Source organism: Penicillium griseofulvum (genome assembly GCF_001561935.1).
Source record: "Penicillium griseofulvum strain PG3 chromosome Unknown contig_13, whole genome shotgun sequence".
Lineage (NCBI taxonomy): Eukaryota > Fungi > Ascomycota > Eurotiomycetes > Eurotiales > Aspergillaceae > Penicillium > Penicillium griseofulvum.
In genome coordinates, this window is record NW_024467434.1 from 194,881 (window position 1) to 216,319 (window position 21,439).

The 21,439-nt window shown below is 49.2% G+C and overlaps 5 protein-coding genes across 5 annotated transcripts; 3 read left to right on the forward strand and 2 right to left on the reverse strand.

The window, feature by feature from the left end:
• Positions 1-510: 510 nt before the first annotated feature.
• PGRI_092020 (uncharacterized protein) lies at positions 511-5,980 on the reverse strand (the record flags this gene model as incomplete). The annotated part of the gene is made up of 7 exons (XM_040796915.1): positions 511-731; positions 1,066-1,906; positions 1,962-2,134; positions 2,403-2,749; positions 2,801-2,852; positions 2,899-3,096; positions 3,148-5,980. 7 exons carry the CDS (start codon positions 5,978-5,980, stop codon positions 511-513), a joined length of 4,665 nt encoding a protein of 1,554 aa, XP_040650345.1.
• Positions 5,981-9,305: 3,325 nt separating this feature from the next.
• Positions 9,306-12,753, forward strand: PGRI_092030 (uncharacterized protein; the record flags this gene model as incomplete). The annotated part of the gene is made up of 2 exons (XM_040796916.1): positions 9,306-9,904; positions 9,969-12,753. The coding sequence occupies 2 exons, from the start codon at positions 9,306-9,308 to the stop codon at positions 12,751-12,753; spliced, it is 3,384 nt and encodes a 1,127-aa protein (XP_040650346.1).
• Positions 12,754-14,727: 1,974 nt separating this feature from the next.
• Positions 14,728-15,586, forward strand: PGRI_092040 (phosphatidylinositol-3-phosphate-binding ubiquitin-protein ligase; the record flags this gene model as incomplete). Its single annotated transcript, XM_040796917.1, has 2 exons — positions 14,728-14,967; positions 15,026-15,586. The coding sequence occupies 2 exons, from the start codon at positions 14,728-14,730 to the stop codon at positions 15,584-15,586; spliced, it is 801 nt and encodes a 266-aa protein (XP_040650347.1).
• Positions 15,587-16,180: 594 nt separating this feature from the next.
• On the forward strand, positions 16,181-18,945 carry PGRI_092050 (putative C6 transcription factor (War1); the record flags this gene model as incomplete). The annotated part of the gene is made up of 3 exons (XM_040796918.1): positions 16,181-17,469; positions 17,524-17,807; positions 17,858-18,945. The coding sequence occupies 3 exons, from the start codon at positions 16,181-16,183 to the stop codon at positions 18,943-18,945; spliced, it is 2,661 nt and encodes an 886-aa protein (XP_040650348.1).
• Positions 18,946-19,711: 766 nt separating this feature from the next.
• Positions 19,712-20,995, reverse strand: PGRI_092060 (Peptidase M12B, ADAM/reprolysin; the record flags this gene model as incomplete). The annotated part of the gene is made up of 3 exons (XM_040796919.1): positions 19,712-19,817; positions 19,869-20,868; positions 20,926-20,995. 3 exons carry the CDS (start codon positions 20,993-20,995, stop codon positions 19,712-19,714), a joined length of 1,176 nt encoding a protein of 391 aa, XP_040650349.1.
• Positions 20,996-21,439: the final 444 nt, after the last annotated feature.

A 21,439-nucleotide genomic window follows, 5' to 3' on the forward strand; every position in this document is an offset into this window, starting at 1 on the left:
GGCTGGGAAGTGAGATGAGTTCAACTGTCTTTTGTCTTTTGATGATTTTACCTATAGCACATGCATTAATAACCAATATCAAGCAATGGGAACAGCGGGACTAAGGACCTATAGTAGATATAAGCTAAAATGGTATGTTTAGGGTTAATCTCCTATGACTTGAAGAGGTATATAACGACTATTACGATTTGTACTTAGTCAAGGATATATATACGTAGTTTTCCTAGAAAACATGAACAGTTCATTTGCAATTCAATCAACCTGTTAATGTAGTCTCTTTGGGATCTTTACTCTTCACGAGTGTCTGACAATTCCAAAAACATCAACCATGTTCGAAATTGAGCCAAGATGTCGCCATCCCAGTAAGAAACGAAGGTTGTGATATACACGTAGGTATAAGATGTATCCTTCTGATTGAACTGCCCTTTCCAGGGTTTCATAGCGAGGAGAGCCATATTTTTCAATTGAACTCCCACAGGCAATTTTTGGCGATATCGGAGGCGAGGAAGTCTACCCCGAACTCACAGGGGGAATAACAGCCACCTCACCTCCAGTCTGAATAACAACATCCCCCTCCTCTTCGACATCAACATACTCGCCGTTCAGACTAATACCACAACTAGACAGGATCTGAACAATGCCAGGGTAACGCTGTTCCAATTCGCCAAACAGATCGGATAGTTTCAGGGGCGCAGGAAGCGATTCTGTATTTTTGGAGGTATATTGGGATGCTGTTGCAAAGTAGTGGATTGTGAATGTTTCTGACATGGTGGAAGAGAATTGACAGAGAATGGTGGAAGGGAAAGGTGAAAGGAGAGGGTAAGAGAGAGCCTGATAAAGAGAGATGACTAAAACCAATGAGGGGTAATATATTCGTCTACACAAGTTCACGGAAAGCCCTCGTCATATCAGCCTTCAAATCTTCCCAATTCTCCAATCCAATACTAATTCTCAATAATCTCCGATCGACAGTCTGATCAGTCATAGTCCTCCACTCAATAAGCGTTTCGACACCACCCAAACTAGTAGCATGCTGGAAGAAATGTAGTTTACTCGGTAACTCACGCGCAAACCGCATCTCCTTCATAATAATAGAGAAAACAGGTCCGAACCCATTAGGCATCTGCTTCTTCAACCAGTCGCCCTCAACCTTCTGCAAACTAGCATGGAGGACCTCACCAAGAACAGCCTGTACCGCCGCCTCATCGCTGTCAGGCGCAGGATTAGGCGCGTGAAGAGCAGCATCAAGCCAGGAAATGAGACGAGTGGCATTCTCGCTTTGGCGCTGGACACGGATCTCCAGTGTGCGCAGACTGCGGACGCCGAGCCAGCCCTCCATGCTGCCCATGACGGTTCCGATGAAGAGACGGTCAGATTTCAACTGTGCAGCCCAGTCGTCGCGGTTGGTGGCAAGGACACCGCACAGCATATCGCTGTGGCCGCCGAAGTACTTGGTGCCCGAATGCATGATAATATCTGCACCGAACTGGAATGGCTCTTGGAGGCCGGGTGGGGCGAAGGTGCTGTCGACGATGAGGTATGCACCGCGGGCGTGGGCTTTGGCGGCGTAGGACGCAATATCGAAGGCAGTGCCTTGGGGATTGACGGGTGTTTCGAGGAGGATTACGTCGCCTTTTTCGAGTTGATCGGGTGAGCAGTCGAGCGGCAGCTTTTGGAGGCCTGTTAGGCGGGTGAAGAGGGCGATGACACCATGGCAGCCATGGTAGCCATCACCGACGGAGATGCGGCGAGGGTTGAGGAGGGTGAGGGCGCCGTGTAGGGCTGATAGGCCGGAGGAGTAGCTTATGACTTGACCGTGTATGAGGGAGGAGAGGATGGTTTCAAAGCGAGTGGGATTTGGCGCGGACATGCGCGAGTAGATGTGGGAGGTTGGATCAAAGTCGGCCTACGTTGAATATATATGTTAGGTAAGGGATATGATAGCGAGTCAAAGTGCATACAGGTATGGCATCGGCAGCCGGTACTAGCTGGGTTGGATCATTGGAATAACGAAATGTGGTAGAGAGATGCATAGGAGGAGCAACATCAGTAACGAGGTTCAGGGCATCATCGGCATGCAGAGAACGCGTAGAGGTGCCAATGGCTTCGCTAGAGTGCGACATGATAAAAAATGCTATGTTTCTTGAATTGTATGCACAGAAAGGGTCCATCCAGCAACGAGTTATAATACACCGGAAAATGCGGGATCCGATCTCGGGGGAGGGGGATGAGGGGGAAAAATCACGTAATGAGTCACGTGGAAGATGGAGAAATGGATTATCGACGTATAGAGCCCATGCGGGATGGCTCTCGTACTAATCCAGGAAGGGCTGCCTTGAAGCTTGCGCGTGCTATCGGACAAAGTTAGCGGAAGAATAGTATTAAAAGAGAGATACACTCACAAGCCTCTGTATCGAACGTGATGGTGAGATCGTCGTGTTCAATGGGATACTCAGGCATGTCGAGACACACAAAGTTGGAAGCTGGGTTATCGTCTTTCTTAGGTAGTGCGAACTTGGCATCTACCATGCGAATTCCGAACTTGCCGGACCGGCCAAAGGACTCCATGATATCAGTCCCCTTAAGAACAAAGTTCATACATGTGCCATGCTGGAAGTCCCCGAAGAAAGCAAGCATTTGAACGACTTTCTCTTGTCGAACAATCTGGACTCGTGCCAGGGAAGCTTCCCATTTCTTATAAATGGGAACCATACTCCGCCGACGGGAGATGGTGAATGATGTAGCCATACTAGTTTGGTCAGCAAGATATTGACCCAACGGCTAGATGTGATAGACTCACCCATCGTAAAGCACCTGGAAACCAGTCACAGCTGCCTCAAAGGCATGAAGATCTAGATGGAGTTAGCAAAGCAGGGAAAATGTTAGAAGTACGCATACCCTGCATTGTTGGGAAGTCCAGCCGGCGTATCATAGGCTTCGCCGTGATTTTCTCAAGGAAGCCAGTTAATTGTCCTACCAGTTCAGGGCGAACAAGGTTATCCGCAAGGGAAAGGGTCAGATCCTGCTGCGCAGAGCGGAACAAGCTCATGCTCGTCTTGCTCTGGACATCCAAACCAATTTTCAATTCACCGGGTCCTGGACAAAATTAGCAACCGGTTTAGAGGAGAGGAGGCAGACGAATGCTACCTAAGTTGATGCGATCCGTGACGGAACCCCATTCAGTGGCAATAAAGGCCCTCAGATGTTCCGATAGAATGGTCGGTCCATAACCATGCTCGACGTAAGCATGCTCCTGATCGATAACGGACACGCTTCCAGCTGGGAACTGGAGGTGTTTGACTGCGGGCTGGCCGGTAAAGGAATCTTCGGGCTGCTCAATGGAATAAGACTGGATGGCGAACTCGGGTGACTTGATCTCTCCCTCGCGTGGAATCATGCCGAGCAGCACGGAGTGTATTTTGTTACGTTCAGCCACCTCGTGGAAAGTCATCAACATGGATCTCGTACGGCCTCCCTCAGTCACTTTGAGGAGAAGAGCAGGAGCACCGTCCTCGCCTCGCAACAGACCGAACAATATCGGTGAGCCGTTGCCCAAAGTATGGCGAATGCTGCTCAAAGTCTTGACCTTGGGACTGGTCAGGATAGCTAGTCGGAATCCCCGATGCGCATTGCGAGTACCAGTGCCTTCTGTCACGGTGACAGATCGCTCGAACAAACGGATTCGAGATCTTTCTGTAGGGTCTGAAGGGAATGCCTTTGGTGTCCCGGGATCCATATATTGGAAAACCTTGAGAGTATTCTCAAATACGACAGTCTCGCCTGCCTCCGGATGGAGACTGTTCTCCGACTGCTGGGTGTATTTGACGATATTCCAAAGAGTCTTGAAATCGTCTTCCTTGAACATAACATCTAACTCGAATCCTCGGGGGAGCTTGACTCGCATAGAATGAGACCGGACTTGCCAATCCACATCCTCCCAAGTCGGTCCCTGCTTGCGATCGGATTGAATCAAAATGTTGACAAGTTTACTTTGGCTAGTGATTGCCGCAAATACATACCAATCCGCTCGTTCGCGGACGATGGTCAATGCGCAGGGCATGGCATATTGTTGTTGGCCATCATCATCACTGGAGCTGACACAGACCTGCACGAACATGCTACCATAGCTGAAGTATCGACTTGTGTCGCCCAAAGGCATCATGTGTACCAAACTTGGGGTCTTTCCCGCGTTATCTACCAACATTGATCTTGTTGCCGCACCAGATAAAACTGCTGAAACGTCGGGCGCATAAAAGGGGTACCGCAGCCAGACACTAGTATCCAGCTGGCTAGGAGAGCCTTCATCTGAGACAACCAAGGTGAGGATGTTGTTTCGTTTGATAGACATTGCCAGCGACCGGAGGTGATTGATGAGAGTTTGATGTATACTCAGATGATCAGCCAACTCCTTGTCGCCGGTGGTACTCGAAACGGCCAGTAGGGCGTCAACGCTCATGGAACCGTATCGAGAGAGTTCAGGATGGCTAGGCACAATATTTTCATTTATCCATAATGCCTTTCCAAGATCAATCACAGCTTGCTTGGCGTAGGTAGGTGGCAGTGTCGAACGGGAACGGGCATACGTTTCCAATCGTGTCTTTCCTCGCAAAAACCACCAGACTGCAGCCCGAATCCATTCTGCGAGCGATGTTTCAACCAATGGCTTGACATCCTCTGCTGCAAGTTTAATAATGCGCTCATATCCTGCATTATACGCAATGAATTCAGCAAACGCGGTGTCGCCAACTTGGCTGGCAACATTTCGAAGAGAGAATTTGGGGGGTTGAGAGCTACGTGGCGGCTCTTGGCCTTCGCGACTGGGGGGTGACGTCCGGCTTGATGCAGGCAGGTCCTGGGATGGCGCTTTAGCAGATGTCGGTGAAGCCTTGCCGGGGCTACCTGGAATGAGATTCGTGGGCATTCGTGGGTCAATGGGGCTGAGATTCGCTGGCGCATATTGTGTGGAGGGGCTAGGGGGGTTCCGAATCGAATCGACAATAGATCGCATCGATAGAGAAATTGACGGCGCATGGGGAAGCCCCGTCGTTGGAGCTGTTTCGTAAGCCGATTTGGGATTGTAAGCTTTTATGGGCGGTTCTGGGCTCTGAGGGCTGGGAGGAGTCGAGATATCATCATCTTCGGCTCCAGGAGATGATGTATCTTCATCATAGCGGTGATGCAATGCGCGACCTTCCTCTGCTTGCATCTTGTCGCGGACGCGTTGTGCGAATGAACTTGCCTCGCTATCGCCGCGGAATGACAATCGAGAGCCGCTGTCGCTCAAAGGCAAGGACATCAACAAGTCTGCATCCTGAGAATTTTGCATCAGCAGGGGTTTCCAGTCCGACCCCTCACGGGGCGAACGAGCCGCCTTTCTGGATCGCGCATCGGCATCGTCCAGCGATGTGTCAAGTCGGAGATTTGGCAGATGTGACCGCGAAGCTTCCGAGAGGGATGCAGGGATATTGCCAGACTGGGTCCCCTTGCTGTCCGATCTCTCACGAGCCCGCGAAATCTCAATTGTTGGCGATTCCGTCTCATCGCCTCCTTCGCCAATCACTTCTGGGGTTTGAGGGCTGAAACCCACCCGCAATCCTTTCCCTTTGCGACCACTAGGTTTAGCCGAGGCAGGAGTGGGCGCGGGCACAGTAGTAGATTCCGAGAAATTGAACGGCGCATAGTTCTCGCGTGGCAAGACTGGGGCTGATGCCGATGCCGGCGCAGGGACTGACTTGGTGGGGTATCCGGAGAGGTCTGAGGAAGGGAAACGGGCAGCGTTTTGCGGAGGAATGTATCGCGGGTCGATAGGTGGGGGAGGCGCTGATTCTGGGTTGCGAGAGCCCAGGAAGTCTGCGATTTCTTGAGTTTGATGCGACGCAGCTTTATTCTTATCCTTAGAGAATAGTTTGTTCTTCCAGTGTTTTTTCGCGGGTTTGGCCTGCTCCGCGGGCAGAAAGGAGAATGGGTCATCGGCAGACATGACAGGAAAGATGAGTAGACGCAGTCCACATCTCAATCAGACGAAGGATACCAGTCCTCAGATATCCCCTCTCCCTGAAAGGGGGTGTGAGATAAGGATTAGGGATCGAATAGCGGGGAAGGGGAGAGGGGGAGGGAAGAGGTGAAGTGTCAAGTGTGAAGTGTCAAGTGTCAAATGTCTCAAAATGGTCCAAAGTGTCAAGAGGGGGGGGGGGGGGGGGTTTCCTATCAGTATTTTACCATTAATTTTGTTTTTTTTTCCTCCCCAAAAAGGAGAGGGGGAGTGGAAGGGGATGAGTTGGTAGGGGGGGGTAGTAGTGGGGTGGGGTGGTGTGGGGTTGGGTTTCCTATCAGTATATTAGCATTAATTTTGTTTTTTTTTCCTCCCCAAAGATAGCACATGGCATTTACTTACTCTGGATAAATAAAGCTGGACCAGCAGCCTGAGACAGGTGAAATGGTAAAAAGGTACAGGGGGGGGGGGAAGGGCTCTCTGGAGATACTCCGCAGGTACAGTGGAGTCGGGGCTTTTTTCTGTGGAGCCGATTTGGGTAGTATAGCGAATATTAATAGGTTAACAACACATGTTATTATAGGTTTTAAGAGGTTTGATAGGCTTAATCTGATATTTTGAAGATATTAATAGTAAGTAAATTTATATACAACTTCAAACACCTACAGAACGCCTTTCAAAAGTCACTATACATATCCAATCAGCATATCCCGCTCGTCTCATACTGAAACTAGACTAGTCCTAATTGGATTAAGGATCCCGATGAGTTCTAAGAAATTAAAGATATTCTCAAACGAATTTATATGGGATGGGTATACTAATTATCTTGTACATCAAAATATGGATATGGTTAAATATTCAGCAACTTATAAACCGTCAAACCTAGGAATATTTACATTTAACAATATCACTTAATCTTAACTAAGGGGGGCTTCTTAGCGCCCGAAATTTGAGACTCAAGGTAATTGGGCCTTGATTAATTTGTTAATATAGACTAACCCTCGTGCTCTCTATCCTTGGCGGGTGTTGTCCCCAATTTGGTATTTGACCAAGTGCCATTTATCGGCTTCCCTTTTTCGTCCTTCCGTTTAATGCAAGGTCCCTACTTTGCCTCGAGGCTCTAATTTGCTACACCTATCCAATATGTATGATATCAATGGCTGCAGATGTCTGCAAGGAACCGTAATGTCCTTTGTCACCGCTATATGTCTTGCTCTTAGCCCTCAAAAACCAGGAAATTCGAGAAGCTCGAACAGCCACATATCTAGAATATACTCTTTATGAGACCCAGTGTTCATACATTGTACATGCCTTAAAAGGTGGATCTTGAAAGTCCTCATCGTATCACAATTTACCTCGTAACCTTGTAATGAACAGATGGTGGCTTGGCATACCAAGATCCGGGGTTATCTCGAACTGGAGGTTAACTCACACCTTCTCACAACACACGTCTCACGCAGATATAGATTAAGATATACATTAAGGTATTTATACAATTTTGGGTTAGGCATATAAAAATAAGTTCTAAGCCTTGTGTATATGATCATATATGTGTTAGGCCTATAATAAACAACTTTCCTTAACATGACAGAGATATATCGTTATGGTAACAGAAAAAAAGATAGAGTCTATAATGATTCGACCTCTCAGATATTGAGCCTTGAGTGCCGCTGAATAATAGTAAATAAATTCACAAAGCATGAGACAATACTTTTGTATGTAAGACTAAGAAGGGAAAAGAGGAAACACTGTAGGGGAGTAGAAGATCATGTGACAGATATACTCAAACCCTACAACATACATAAGATAATAAACTGTGGAGGTTAATCAGGTTCGCTGTACGGAGTACGGAGTAATCCAGTCTATACCAAGCAATGAACATATGAGTCATATATACTGTACGACATTGTGGACAAGCAAACATCAGCGTCGCCAAATATACAAACTAGTGCTAGAGACAGAGTTAGATCTGTTAAGTAGTGAAGGAAGAAGGAATGATTGAGTATAGTCAAGGGGCTAGAGAATTTTGTGGCTTTAGTTCAGCTGGATCAGGCTGTTAGGCGAAAAGAACTAAACGAGGCATTTCTCATTGTGGCGTTAAGCTTTTTGATAGTTTTTATGTTCAGAAATATTCTTGTATCTGGATATCTTAGTATACTTCTAAGATTTCTAGAATACATAGTATGGAAGGATCCCATGTATGCAGACATCTGTAACTCAGATATGAACAGCCGTTTCCATATCGGCATCTATTCATGACCTGATGCCATACATGTCTCACCATAAATCCCGAAAGCCCTAGTGGAGTTAGACAGCTCACACAGGGTACTACTATATAGACCCTGAAAATTTTACCATCTGAACCTTCGTGATCACTCGTTTTGTATGGCACACACATTCCCCAAGACATCGTAGGGTGTGGCCTTGTAAACTCAAGAGTTTCACGGCATAGCCGAACCCCAAGTCTTGCCGGACGCTACTCGGCATGAAGATAGCCTTAATATTCGGCATGATCACCGAGCAGTGAGACACGTTGAGCGACTATTTGGGGTCGGGCTGAGACATGTGAGGGTGAATGGCGCTGAAACACACAACGATAATAATATAAAGACATACGGAGTACGGAGTACTCCGTACATAGTTATGTAAAGACATGTGCTCCTAATCAACATTGTTTGGTCCTTGGGTATGATCATATGTGAATTTATGTAGTGATTCAGGGTCTCGGTTAGTTCTTCCTAGGGGGTTTAGCTCACAGCCAACATAGTATAATTATGAAATAGGAAATAGTCCAAAAAAAAGAAGAAGATTTTGCTAGTTGATTTGTATTTAGTTCATTAGTCTTACGGAGTACTCTCAGTTGAAAAAAAAAAGGAAGTAAAAGAGTATATAGCCTATTATTAGCATAGTCGAGTAGTCAGCCGTCAAACTCCACCAGGGCCAGACCAAACAAGGCGCAGCAACAACAACAGACCAAACCCACTGCAAAAATTAAGTCGCTTCTTCCACTTTGTGTTTTGCACTTTGATTTCCGATCTCTTCTCCCGGGATCTGCCGCGTTTGACGACTTAGCGGCCAACTTACGCAGACTTACGTACCTTCAGGGCTCCAGGCACCGGCCTAACTTCGAACCCTCCATCACGCGAGACTCATCCTTGCTCTATTCCTGTGATAAGATTCCTCTTAATCCCGACTACCAACCCTGGGAAGGGGTGCGCGCGGTGGACGAGACCCCGACACCGACCCACTGTCAACACAACGTGGATTTGATCATCTACGCCGGGGGTTGACCTCCCCGAGGAGGTCATCCCGGATGCCCGAAGTGGACATGTACGACTCGGCGGAGATCGAGCTGGACGAATCCTCATTTTCCCTTCGACAAAAAGGAACTAGGTGGCCGCGACACAGTGGGTTGTACTTTTCACAAGGTCGGCCATGGCGCGACACTTCGAAACGTCGAGCACAACCATGGAGCCCCGTGTGGTGGATTGCACTGCTTTGCTTACTGAGCTTTGCATCGCCAGCCGCCGCAGTTCTATTGGACTTTGAAAATTGTCTATCGAAAACCATCCTCGAGTCTGACCCTCTACAACTTCAATTCGTTCCTACCAACGTGTCCGTCAAATTCAACCTTACCAACCCTTTACACCCACTCGACATCACAATATATGGCAATGTCTCGGGAACTGTGTCTCGAACTGCAAATTACCCGGCACCGGATGACGAGGTTTGGATAAATCCCAATTGGACCGATGGGAAGATCGAGGATGTGAGCAGTACCAACAACAGGTACAGCACGCTGATGACGGATCTCAATGTACTCAGCTTCACGCCCTTCCACAATGCCTCTCGTTTCCGCGACTCGCTCACGCAGGGTACTCTCCCTTTGGGCCCGGTTTTCAATCCCAACATGTAAGCTATTCCTGGACTAGAAAGCTCTCCGTACTTCTTGAACTAATCTCTTACCCTTATGCAGGAGTGATTTGGCGACATTACATGCGTTCTCCGTTCAACATGATATGCTTTCAACCTACCGTTTCGGAACCATCACACCGTTATTGACGCTACGCTCTGGAGATGCATCCGCGGTTCAGCTCGCCTGTGTTTCAGTGAAAGCAACGCCGGACTTCGGAACGTCCCTCAAAAATGCCCTCGCCTATGTGCCTCTTGTCATTCTGATATTCGTGGGAATTACAACCATCGCTGCTGCCATGTATAGTCCCTGGGGCACAACTGATTTATTCCGGTGGACAAGCAACTACGGCCGTGATGAGGATGTTCTCCGGCTTGTCACTCCTGGATTTGCAGATTGCCTGCAGTACCTTCAATTCGTGGTCTTAACGGGCTCGCTTTCGTTGGATTACCCAGGCTTCTTCCAGCCTGCAGTGAGCCAAGGAGCATGGTCGACTCTCATGTTCAATCAGAGTTTTGTGAGCACTGGAATGGGTCAAGATCCCGTTGTCGATGGTGTCTATGCCATCAATGGGACTTATGGCCTCGATCGATTGAACAAACTGGTTGGCATGGCCTCGTCCCAGGATATCTGGCCCGGTATGATGATATGGGTGCTGGTAATCCTGGCCTCTGTGACGGTGCTGTTCCAGATCGCATTCGCGCTTCGATGGCTGTATCGTGAGTTGGCAAACAACACCGACCAGGATCTGCGTGCCAGAAACATGCCGTTTACCATAGGCAACCTCATTCGCATTGTCTTCAATTTCCTTCTCTTGCCAATCGTTTCTCTTTCCTTCTTCCAGCTGGTTCTTGCTCGTCAATCAGCTGCTTACTGTGTTGCTTTAGCAGCGGTGGTGCTTGTTCTTCTCGCTTGCTTCTCCATCTGGGTTATTCGAGTGATTCTTTCTACCCGACCCAAGTCTCACCTTTTCGATGATCTCCCCACGGTGCTATTGTATGGGCCGCTATATAACACATACTGCGACGATGCAGCAGCCTTTGGTATCGTTCCAATTGTGTTGAATATCGCTCGCGGGATAGCAATTGGTGCTTTGCAGCCATCTGGCATCGCCCAGGTGGTAATGCTAGCCATTTGCGAAGTTGTCTCCGTACTAACCCTGCTGGCCTTTAGACCTTTTTCAGGACCGACTCACATGAACCTGTATCACTGCCTCTTCTCTATTGTCCGTTTCTTGACAGTTATCTTGAGCGTCATCTTTGTACCGTCATTGACAGTCGGGGATGCGGCACGAGGTTGGATTGGATATTTGATCCTTGTGCTACACGCCGTGGTTCTCGTATTCGGGTTCTTCCTCAACGCGATGCAAACGTTGATCGAGGTTTTAGCAAGACTGGCTGGTGCGGGCGGAGCCACTCGTGGTGGCTTAACTAAGGTGCTTGGCATGCGCCAGCTCTCTAGGCGAACTCCGCGGCGTGATCTTACTCGCCAGAGTATGGGCTCCGAGGCTGCTATGCTCGGTCATGGTGACGACCGTATGTCTTCTCAGTTTGATGGATCGCGCCCGCGCAGTCTCTCTGGGAGCTCTGGCCTGCTTTTGAACCGTGCCACAGCCAGTGATGGTAGAGCCAGCGCTGTCTATGACTATGCCAGCTCGCAAGGGGGTACGCACAGTCGTGCGCCCAGTGGAGGATTCCCCACACCTACCTCGACCGCCTATCAAGGAGCTGGCTTCCCTAGCTCACCCAGTAGTGGTACGATGATGGGAATGAATCCTCGCGATCCCTATTATCGACCACCCCGCCCCGGGCGAAAGAGCCCTCAGCCAAGTGGTTCTCTCGAGAAAGGGAAGAGCCCGTCAAGGGGATTTTTGAAATCAAAATCAAGCCGCCGAGCAGTCAATACCGAAGACGAGCTGGCGGACGGTACCATGTCTGGCCGGGCCACACCCGTTGCAGCATATCTAGCAGCGCCGAAGGATGACATGGAGCTCGATACCCCACGTAAGCCAAAGGACTATGCTGTTCGGGAGGTTGATTTCTATTACGGTGTCCGAGGCCCACCGCTCTCCCACAGCGGTACCAGAAAGTTGAAAACTGGGCCAGCCGATCCCACTGGCCCAGTCTCGTCTGCGACGGGCTGGTTCCGAAGCTTGCTTCAAGGGAAGACGAAGGACAACGCTAAAGGATTTGAGGTGGTCCGAAGTGCTCGTGCGCCTCCTCCAGGTCTGTTCCCGCGAGGAGGCGACTATAATGAACAATATCAGGATGATCCAGGCACGCCATCCGCCAGCCACTCTCGGAATGTGTCTACTGGCAATGTTCCTTATGAGGATTCAGATAATGACCACGACCCGGAGCGGTCAAGTGAGACGCATCCGCCAGTACTGCCACAACTTAATACGTCGGTGGGTGGTGGCATCGAGTTGCCCAGTCGAACGGGCTCTCGCCGCACACAGGCTCCTGATGAACAAGACACAGATGGAACTGCGCTTGGCCTTCCAGTTGTCACTGAGACCCTGTCGCACGACTCTGCAGCCCGTAAGCACTCTGAGCACTCCGAGCACCATCTCCAGCCCGAAGGCACCGCCACCGGGCGCCTTCCTTTCAGCGGGGATAGCTCGCCATCTCGTGAACGAGGCCTGTCTATGACCTCTACCTCAAGGTCCAGGTCAAACGCCTCGAGCCAGCAGACGGGCCCTCGAGTGGAACGGCCCTCGAGCATGGGCTATGTACCTCAACGTCGCGCACACGACCAAATCCACGAGGCGAGCCCCGATGAACCTTCATTTGCAGGTAGCTCAGCAGAACTTGTCGACGAAACTACTCTAGGAAAGCATGAACACTAGAAAGAGGACAAAAAGGCAGCCACATATGTATTTTGAACCAGTATATTCCTCTTCCTTCGATATCTACCTCTCTTTATCTCTATCCCTCTTCTGATCCATGGATCTCACTTATTTCCTACTCACCTTTATTGATGTCATCACCGTGTCTTTCCTGAATATCTGGCGAATTGATGCCACTATCACGAATTTCCTTGGTTTCAGTTTGTTTGTCTCTTGCTTTGTGTCTCTACCTAAAATTGCTGCGATGGCGTTCTATCTCCGATCCCGAGATACACATAATGGGGAGTGAGCTCGTTGGCTTTTTATTACCTTTTCTGGCTGTCGCTGAACCTACTATGTAGGCTACCTACTCTTTTCCCTTTTGGGCTTTGCTTCTTTCTGTACCTGTCTCTTTTCACTTTTCTTGTATCAATCTTAGGACACAGTAGTACCAAGATCATAATTAATGGGGACTGTTCATTAGTGCTCTTTCTTTGAGGTGTTAAGGCTTTGATATATAAGCCATGTCTCTTGCATCATGCATAGTGCATAGTGACAGTACCTACCATGCAAGGATCCTGCCATGCTGATGCACAAGAAAGTTTCCTTAGTATATGGTATTTACATGCTAACTTGACCATTTCCCTGGGAATACTGTAGAATAACTGATGAATCTTATTATCATTTTTTATCATTTGAGCTCATTCAAAACATTGAGGCTTCAGAGCAAAATGAGAAACCGAGGCCGATGATACGCGGGCAGATCGGGCCGATACTGTCAATCGCCACCGCCCTCACCGCCCTCCCACGATAACGTATCTGGACCAAACATCCATGGATGCAATGGTCTACATCATTTTCTCTTTCTCTATGAATTAAAGAGTTACTCTAGTTCTCTTCATTTTACTTCCATCTGCTGCTAGCAATATTCTTGTGTTGTTGGCATTCGAGAGCATAGTCACGAGACTCTCAGCCTCATCCATCTCCTAAATCAGGTCCAGCCTTGGCTCCATGATAAGCATCATTCTGTCACTCCTGGATGCGATCTTCGGCAAAAAGCGTCAACGTCATTGAGGCTGAGCCCAAGATTGCAGGAAAGGATCGTCAGTCCATCTAGATCTATATTATCGAATCCCCCACTATCCATTTCTCTCCCCATCGCCACCTGGTTCATGAAGACTGTCACCCCGAGGGCCGAGATCGATCTCGTTGCCTGTGTTGAGCGGAATCCCACATAGAGGGTTTATACCAGTCAAACCAGCAATAATAATGCCTGAATCAAGCACGGCATCGTCCAGCCCCCAGTCGAGCGCGCGGGAGGGCGGAAGGCCGGTCGAAAGACTTGAGGGAGATGGCATAATCGGAGCTGCAAGCTACAGCGGCTACGAAGAAGGTAGCTCTAGGGCTAGAGTCTTTCCCATTCGCTCTGGGCCAGAACGTAAAAGACGGTTGACCAGTACCGGCGAGGATACGAGGTTGCAATGGGGACGACCTGGAGGAACGGCTGGCCCGGCCCCAGGCAATGGGGGATCCTCCAGAAGTATACTGCCACATAGATCCGTTTCGATGGTCTTACCTTCGTCCCGAACCAGGTCTTCTATTTCCGCAGCACCTGGCTCGTCACTTGCAACAGCAATTGGTATATCTTCCTCTCCTCCAGGGGTGCCTCGTTCTTCTACTTCAGGCGAGCAACCGCCAGGTCTCCCTCGACAGGAGACTTCAACACCCTGGGTCAATCAACCCCGCTCCGCTACATCTGTCCACAATAATTTAGCCCAACCAGTTATGGATATAGCTCTCCCCAAATGGCAGGCAGATTCAGAAGTGTCAGAATGTCCGATCTGTGGGGTAGTGTTCAACTTCTGGCACAGAAAGCACCATTGTCGAAAGTGTGGGAGAGTTGTATGTGCATCATGTTCCCCGCATCGTATCACAATTCCCAAACAATATATTGTCCGCCCCCCTGAGTTTGTTGATCTCCGCGATTCTCCGCCAATGCCTTCCTCCCACCCACCACCAGTCATCGATCTTACGGGCGATGACCATGTCATATCATCATCAGTATCGACAGCACTCAATCCTGCTCTTGGTGGGGGCGAAGAAGTACGCCTTTGCAATCCATGTGTGCCAGATCCAAACCCGAATCCTCTTGACTATGGCACTGTCCGGACACATGCCCACCGATCCACTCATTCTCTTTCATCCACTATGGCCAACGTATACCGTGCCTCATCGGTTGGTTATCACCTATCCCTTTGCTCAATGAAACATAGACTGACATGGACTGGCACAGGGTCCAAGCCATCATCCTGAAGCTCGTCAAGAACGACGAACTGTGGGTGCAAATGATCGACCACGGTTTTTGAATGAACTGAACTCGCAACCCCGCCAAGTTCCCTCGGCCACTGGCATAACCCGACCACGTCGTTCATTTTCTAGCCGTGAGGGTAACCCGTCCCGTCGACCTGCACCAGACGAGGGTGATTTCTGCCCCGTATGCAGACGGCAATTTCCTCCACTGAGTCCCGAGCAACCTCTTGAGGCACGCCAAGCTCACACCCGGGCATGCATCGAGGGCTACTTGACCCCCACTGCTCCGCTCAGCACACCGTCCATGCAACAGGGATCCCCACTACCACATCCTCCATCCGCAGCCCGCATGCTTCCATTTGTGGCCACAGAGAAGGATTGCCTTGGCGAGGATGGCCAGGCAGCAGAGTGCACGATCTGTATGGAGGACTACGAGGTTGGGCAGACCCTGGCCCGCCTTGAGTGCCTGTGCAAGTTCCACAAGCACTGCATTGTTGACTGGTTTGAGAGGAAGATGGAGTGCCCTGTCCACAAGCTCTCTTAATAAGGTGCACATCTATCTAGCCTAAATCTTAGGAGATTTGCTTATTAGCCTAACTTATTGCTTTTTTCTATGTTTTGGTCCACAGCGTCTGGGATTTGTGCTTCCAATATGCCTCTCAGCGTACGGGTCTTCTTTTGAGATCTAATTTATCAATGAATCTAATATAATCTGAATTTAAGAATTAACGCAATAAATGCAGACGCAATGTGTTGTTAAGGATTCTGACAGGTCACGTGGACCCTAAGGTGTTAGTTTAGAACTCAAAAAATCCAACTTCACCTCACTTCTGGCCCCAAAAGTGATGATCAAGCCATACAGGACTAAGGGGTATTATAAGAGATAGAGGTAAGCGTTACTCTATGTGTTCCCCTTGCTTGACAGAACCCCACTGAGACATGTTGATCCTCCACATCGGTGGTCGGTGTTTGCGATCACCGTTCTCCGTGTATTTTCCCGTATACAGCCACTATGAGCTGTCAGCGATGACATTGGAACAATGGCCAAAACAATAGTTATACCTATTAATGAGAATTTTACGCTAATATGTAGCAGTTATATAGTACCGAAACCGGTATTACACAACCCCCGCACTGCATGGAAATCGATCCGCAGCTGCAACGCCGAGACGGGGACCCTCAGCGGCCTTTTTCCACCCCGGGCCGACCGACGATGAACACAGGCCCGGAGTACCCGGAGCCCCCATCCCACGCACCCCTAAACCCCTACCAAAGCCGGGATATACATGGTGATGGGAATGGGCACAGACATGGTCTTGGGGATACGCACCCGTCATTTGAGATGGGTCCAGACAACCAATCCCCAGAGACACACGATGCGCCCGGCGACGTCAAGCGCTCGCGCGCATGCGAGCCCTGCCGACAGCTCAAAGTCCGCTGCGACCCAGATCCGGCACACCCGGAAGGATCATGTAAGCGATGCGCGAAAGCGCGACGGACGTGCATTGTGACTGCGCCGACGCGCAAGCGGCAGAAAAAGACCGACACCCGGGTAGCGGAGTTAGAGCGGAAGATCGATGCTCTAACGGCTACGCTGCAGGCATCGCATTCAACTGGTACGCTGTTCCCTGGTGGAGCGGGACAACAAGCATCGCCGCCTGCGCAGAAGACTGAGCAGCTGGCCAGTCGGAGGTGGTTGGGTGGGGAGTCGAAGATGGCTGGGAGCAAGCGGCAACATACCGGCGAAGTTAAGGATCCATCTGGACTGCTAGCGCCGCGGTATTCCCGACCGGGTAGTCCCTCTGCCGAGCAGATTCCTACTCAATCGTCGAAGCATTGGCGCAAACCTGTTTCTGGCGATTCTGCGCCGCCGAAACATGATGCCGGGAATGAGTTTGCTGATATGATTGACCGGGGGCTTGTAGATTACAAGACTGCAAACGCGGCGTTTGAGCGGTATATCCATCAGATGGCGCCAGAGATACCCTTCGTTGTTTTCCCACCAGGCACTACGATGGGGGAAGTTCGGCGCAATAAACCTTATTTGTTTCTTGCTATCATTGGCGCTGCTATTGGCGTCTTCAATCCGGATGTTCAGCCTATCCTCACGAATGAGGCATATCGTCTGATCGCTGAGCAAGTTGTTGTCAAAGGCCAAAAGTCGCTTGAATTGGTTCAGACTCTAATGGTCTGTTCTATCTGGTATCTACCACCAGATAACTTCGAGGAGCTCAAGTTCTATAGCTTGACCCACATGGCTGTGATCATGGCAATGGATCTTGGATTGAACCGCCGTATTTCCGAAAATAGACGGACCATTAACATGATCCGCGAGCTGATCAGTAAAAAGCAGACAGGCCCGACGTTTGATCCAGAAGGACCGGAGGCAAGACGGACATGGGTCGGGTGTTATTACTTATCTGTTCAGTGAGTTTCAATCCAGGTGTTCTGGTGTGAGAAGTCTCAGCTAACTTTTGACAGGGTGTCGGCGGCTTTGAGAAGAGTTCACCTGGTCACCTGGCAGCCGTACATGGACGAGTGCCTTGAGATTCTAGAAAACCACCCGGATGCCCTACCCTCCGACCGAAAATTGACATGGTGGGCAAAGCTGGGATTGATAATGGAGGAGTCTGGGCATCACTTCTCTTCGGAGGATTCCGAACCCATTTCCACTTTCGCGAATAGCAAGTTGTGGTATAATATGAAGGTGTTTGAGGATCGATTGGCACAGTGGAGAGAGGAGATCCCGCGGGATATTTATACTGGTACGTCCCTTGTTTCGGGACCCGGCTTTGATCTTCTAACAATTTTCTAGGGCCGATGGTTCACACAGAACATGTCCTGAATCTCTTTGTGCATGGATCTGCAATGTGTGTGGACTTCAACACTGGCAACAACTCTCCACCTCAGGATGATTTACACAGATCATCAGTTGCTGCGGTCACTGATGCGTTGACCACAGCCATCCGCTGCATTCATGGGAGTATAGATGTCGTTTGCTCTATTGATAGTGACCGACTTATATCATTACCTACGACGACAATAGCCCGGACAACGTACCCTGTGGTCAGTTTGATGAAAATGTACTCACTGTTCATGTCGCCGGACATTCGACTCCGGAAGGTTCTCGATGTGCAGAGTCTTAAAATCGATTATTATCTGGACAAAGTCATCGCGCATTACCGGACTGCCGCAGCGCGTGATGGTGGCCGTGCAGCAGCGAAATTTGGAAACATAATGGTCCTATTACGAAATTGGTTTATCAAAAAGCGCGATCAGGGAGATCATGGCCGGGAGTTGAAAGAGGTCTTTGCAAATGATGAGAAGACGTCTGTCCCGCAGACACACCGGAACCATGATACCAAGGGCACGGCATCTGCCGATCCAAGAACACAGATGGCACCGGGCATGACACCTCTTCATTTCCTAAGCGAAGTAGCCATGGGCGACCCAGCGCACCGAGCAAACAATTCCAAGCCTCAACACTCAATAACCGGGCAATCTTATTCCTCAAATCACAGTCCGAGCTCAGCGGTCAATCCAATGACAACTTCAGACCTATCTAGTTTCGGGCCAGACGCACCTCAAACTAGCTGGCCATCTGGCGCATCATATCCAACCACTCTCCCGGGCTCAGACTCGAACCAGATCGAGACAAGAGGTTACTATCAACCATATTCACCTGCCGAACTTACACATAACTACCCCGATCTACCGAGTGCTACTCAGGCTCAGGGATACCAGGACATGTCTACTGTGACCGGGATGCAGCTTGCTCCTCCGATGGGAATGGCACCTGAGGTTGGTATAGACCCCAATTCTGGTGAATCTTGGCTTAACTTAGGGATGATGGATGAGGGGCTGTTTACATTCCCCTTTGATGGGAATTTTGGGCTGTTTTAATCTTGTGGCTTAGTGAGGGTGTTCTGTATCTCTTTGGTTGCTCTATTATACCCGTTGCTGTTTCAAATGTATATCAATTTTACCTACTTCGCAAGATGAATCATATTTGAAAATAGAGTCACTGCATCGTGTCATTTCGTCAGGTTGTCACTCTGGGACCGAGTAGTCCCTATAAACATTCGACGTTCGACGGTGACTACCCAGGTGAAACAGAAAGACTCATTTTTATTGATAGTGAGGTGGTGGAATATCAGGCTTTGCCTTCACCACTTGTGCTTTGGGGCGTCTGCAGCAATAAACCAAGAATCCAAAGATGAGCAGTAGCAAGGCTCCTCCAATACCAGCAGCAAGTCCAATAACCAACGAAAGATGATCCTGAACCCAAGATGATACATCACTTGAATCACCTCCCCTAGTTCCTTGCCCAGTACTTCCAGTACGTCCTGTGTTGTCAGTGTTACCAGTTCCAGAATTGTCATCTGTTAGATCACATCCATCCCCTCCTCGCTGACATGTCACAGAGTCGCAACACCGAGTCTCTCTCTCATTGCAGGCACCATTTCCACAGTCACATGCCTCGCCAGGTTCAACGATGCCATTCCCGCACTGTCCGATATTACCAGTGGCATTGCCCCGAGACTCCACCAAGCAGCTCCCGTCAACCCTCCCAGAGCCAAGCCGCGAACAGACATTCCCAATCGTGCAGGGTGAAAAGCGTGTCATATCAGATCTGGATACTGGGTTCATAAGATACTGTCCACCGGCATCACAGGTATTTGATGAGGATGGACAGCATTGTGTCGAGGCACTTCCACATGTACTTGAAGTGCAGTCGTGAACTGCTCCGAATGTATGGGCCGACTCGTGGCTTTCTATGTTAGCGAAAGGTATCACCTTGTTGCTTATATGTTGCAATGACTTACGCAAAGACCTGCCACTCATTCTGTGTTCGTGCGACGACATTAGCACTGGCGCCACCATTTCTAGAGCCAGATCCTGTATTGCATAGTGCTCCAATCCACGATACCCCGATTTCCCCAGCAGAAACCGAGCACCCAGTCAATAGGGTCCAATATGCATTCCGGTCATTCACAGAGCTTCGCCACGACGAAAAGGTCTGAAGACGTGTGTTGAGATCTCCCTGAGAGCATGGGACATTCCACGCAGTCCTGCCCGAGGTACTGCTTGGACATTCAGCGTCACTAATCGTTAGATTCTGTATGGCAAGAGAGATATTAAAACTATTCTCAAAGACCACGGATGCTGTATTGACCATATTCAGGATATATCGATGGGCAGAGTCGGAGGAGTTGAAACTTGCAGTATAAGTACAATCCGTGATTATACCGATATACGCAATCTCTCTCGTGTTCGGACAACCGTATGTATTGCCGATTGTTGATGCGAGATTCTCGTTCCAGGCATTCCAAATCTGTCGCTTATCCAAGTGTGTTTCGGGGGCAGTTGCGCATAGCGAGGGGGATAACGATCTGCCTGAGAATGCGGATTCGTGTTGGCGGGCTATTATCTCAGTAGACCCATCATCGAGGGTCTCGAGGACAATGGCATACTGCAAACCCATCATTGTGAATGCTCCATCGAAGAGCAGGCTTTCTCCATCCTGGATCACGGCAAGTCTTGCCCATCCGACATTTTCTCGATTCCCCTTAGGAGTTTCTTGTATCCAGACTGACCCTTTTGTAAACCGAACTGGGGTATTTGGCAGGGCAACTGCACCATTGGCATGTTGGTGGACATCGGGATACCGGATTTGTACGTCTGGTGATACGAGATCATCGTTGTTTTCTAATATAAAGTTGATGGTGTGATAGTATGTCTCGATCCCAGCGGTGATAGTGAACTTCTTGGTTGTATTCAATGGGGAGAATATTGGATCGATAAGACGAAATGACCCCGGATCAACTAGATAAATCTGTCAGGTATATGTTGAGCTGAGACAGAGACACATTGTATACTTACATCCAACAACCAATGTCACAATTGAAGCAAGCAACGCTAGAATAGTAAAGGACAAGCTCGGCGTCTTCATTCCAGATATGATGCTTTTCTTTCAAAATGTTATGCCCCATAAGCAAGCAATGTGCAGCATTATATAGACTTAACATTCTCATATCTCCCCCGCCAGATGTCTCATCTCGTCTCTGGAGCCAAGATGTAAGCAAAGATCCATGGATACTGGCATGTCAATCGACAGGGATTTGGGTGAGTCTGTCTAAGCCCCCAGAACTAACAAAAGACTTTTGCCAAGTATGGAAAAGCGAATAGATGATTGTTAAACGCGTGTCTAGAACAAGAACCTGTGTAGTTCAAACCTGCATACATTGGTAACTTGCATATGAAAACTAAATGCTGCTGCCTTCAGCCATCGAGTTAGGGTTTTAAACGTCAGGCTAAGATCCTATTTATGTCGATCTGCCGGTTAACTGGTCAATTTATGGATGTCTCACTAGAATATCTCCGCTGTCAGCATCTC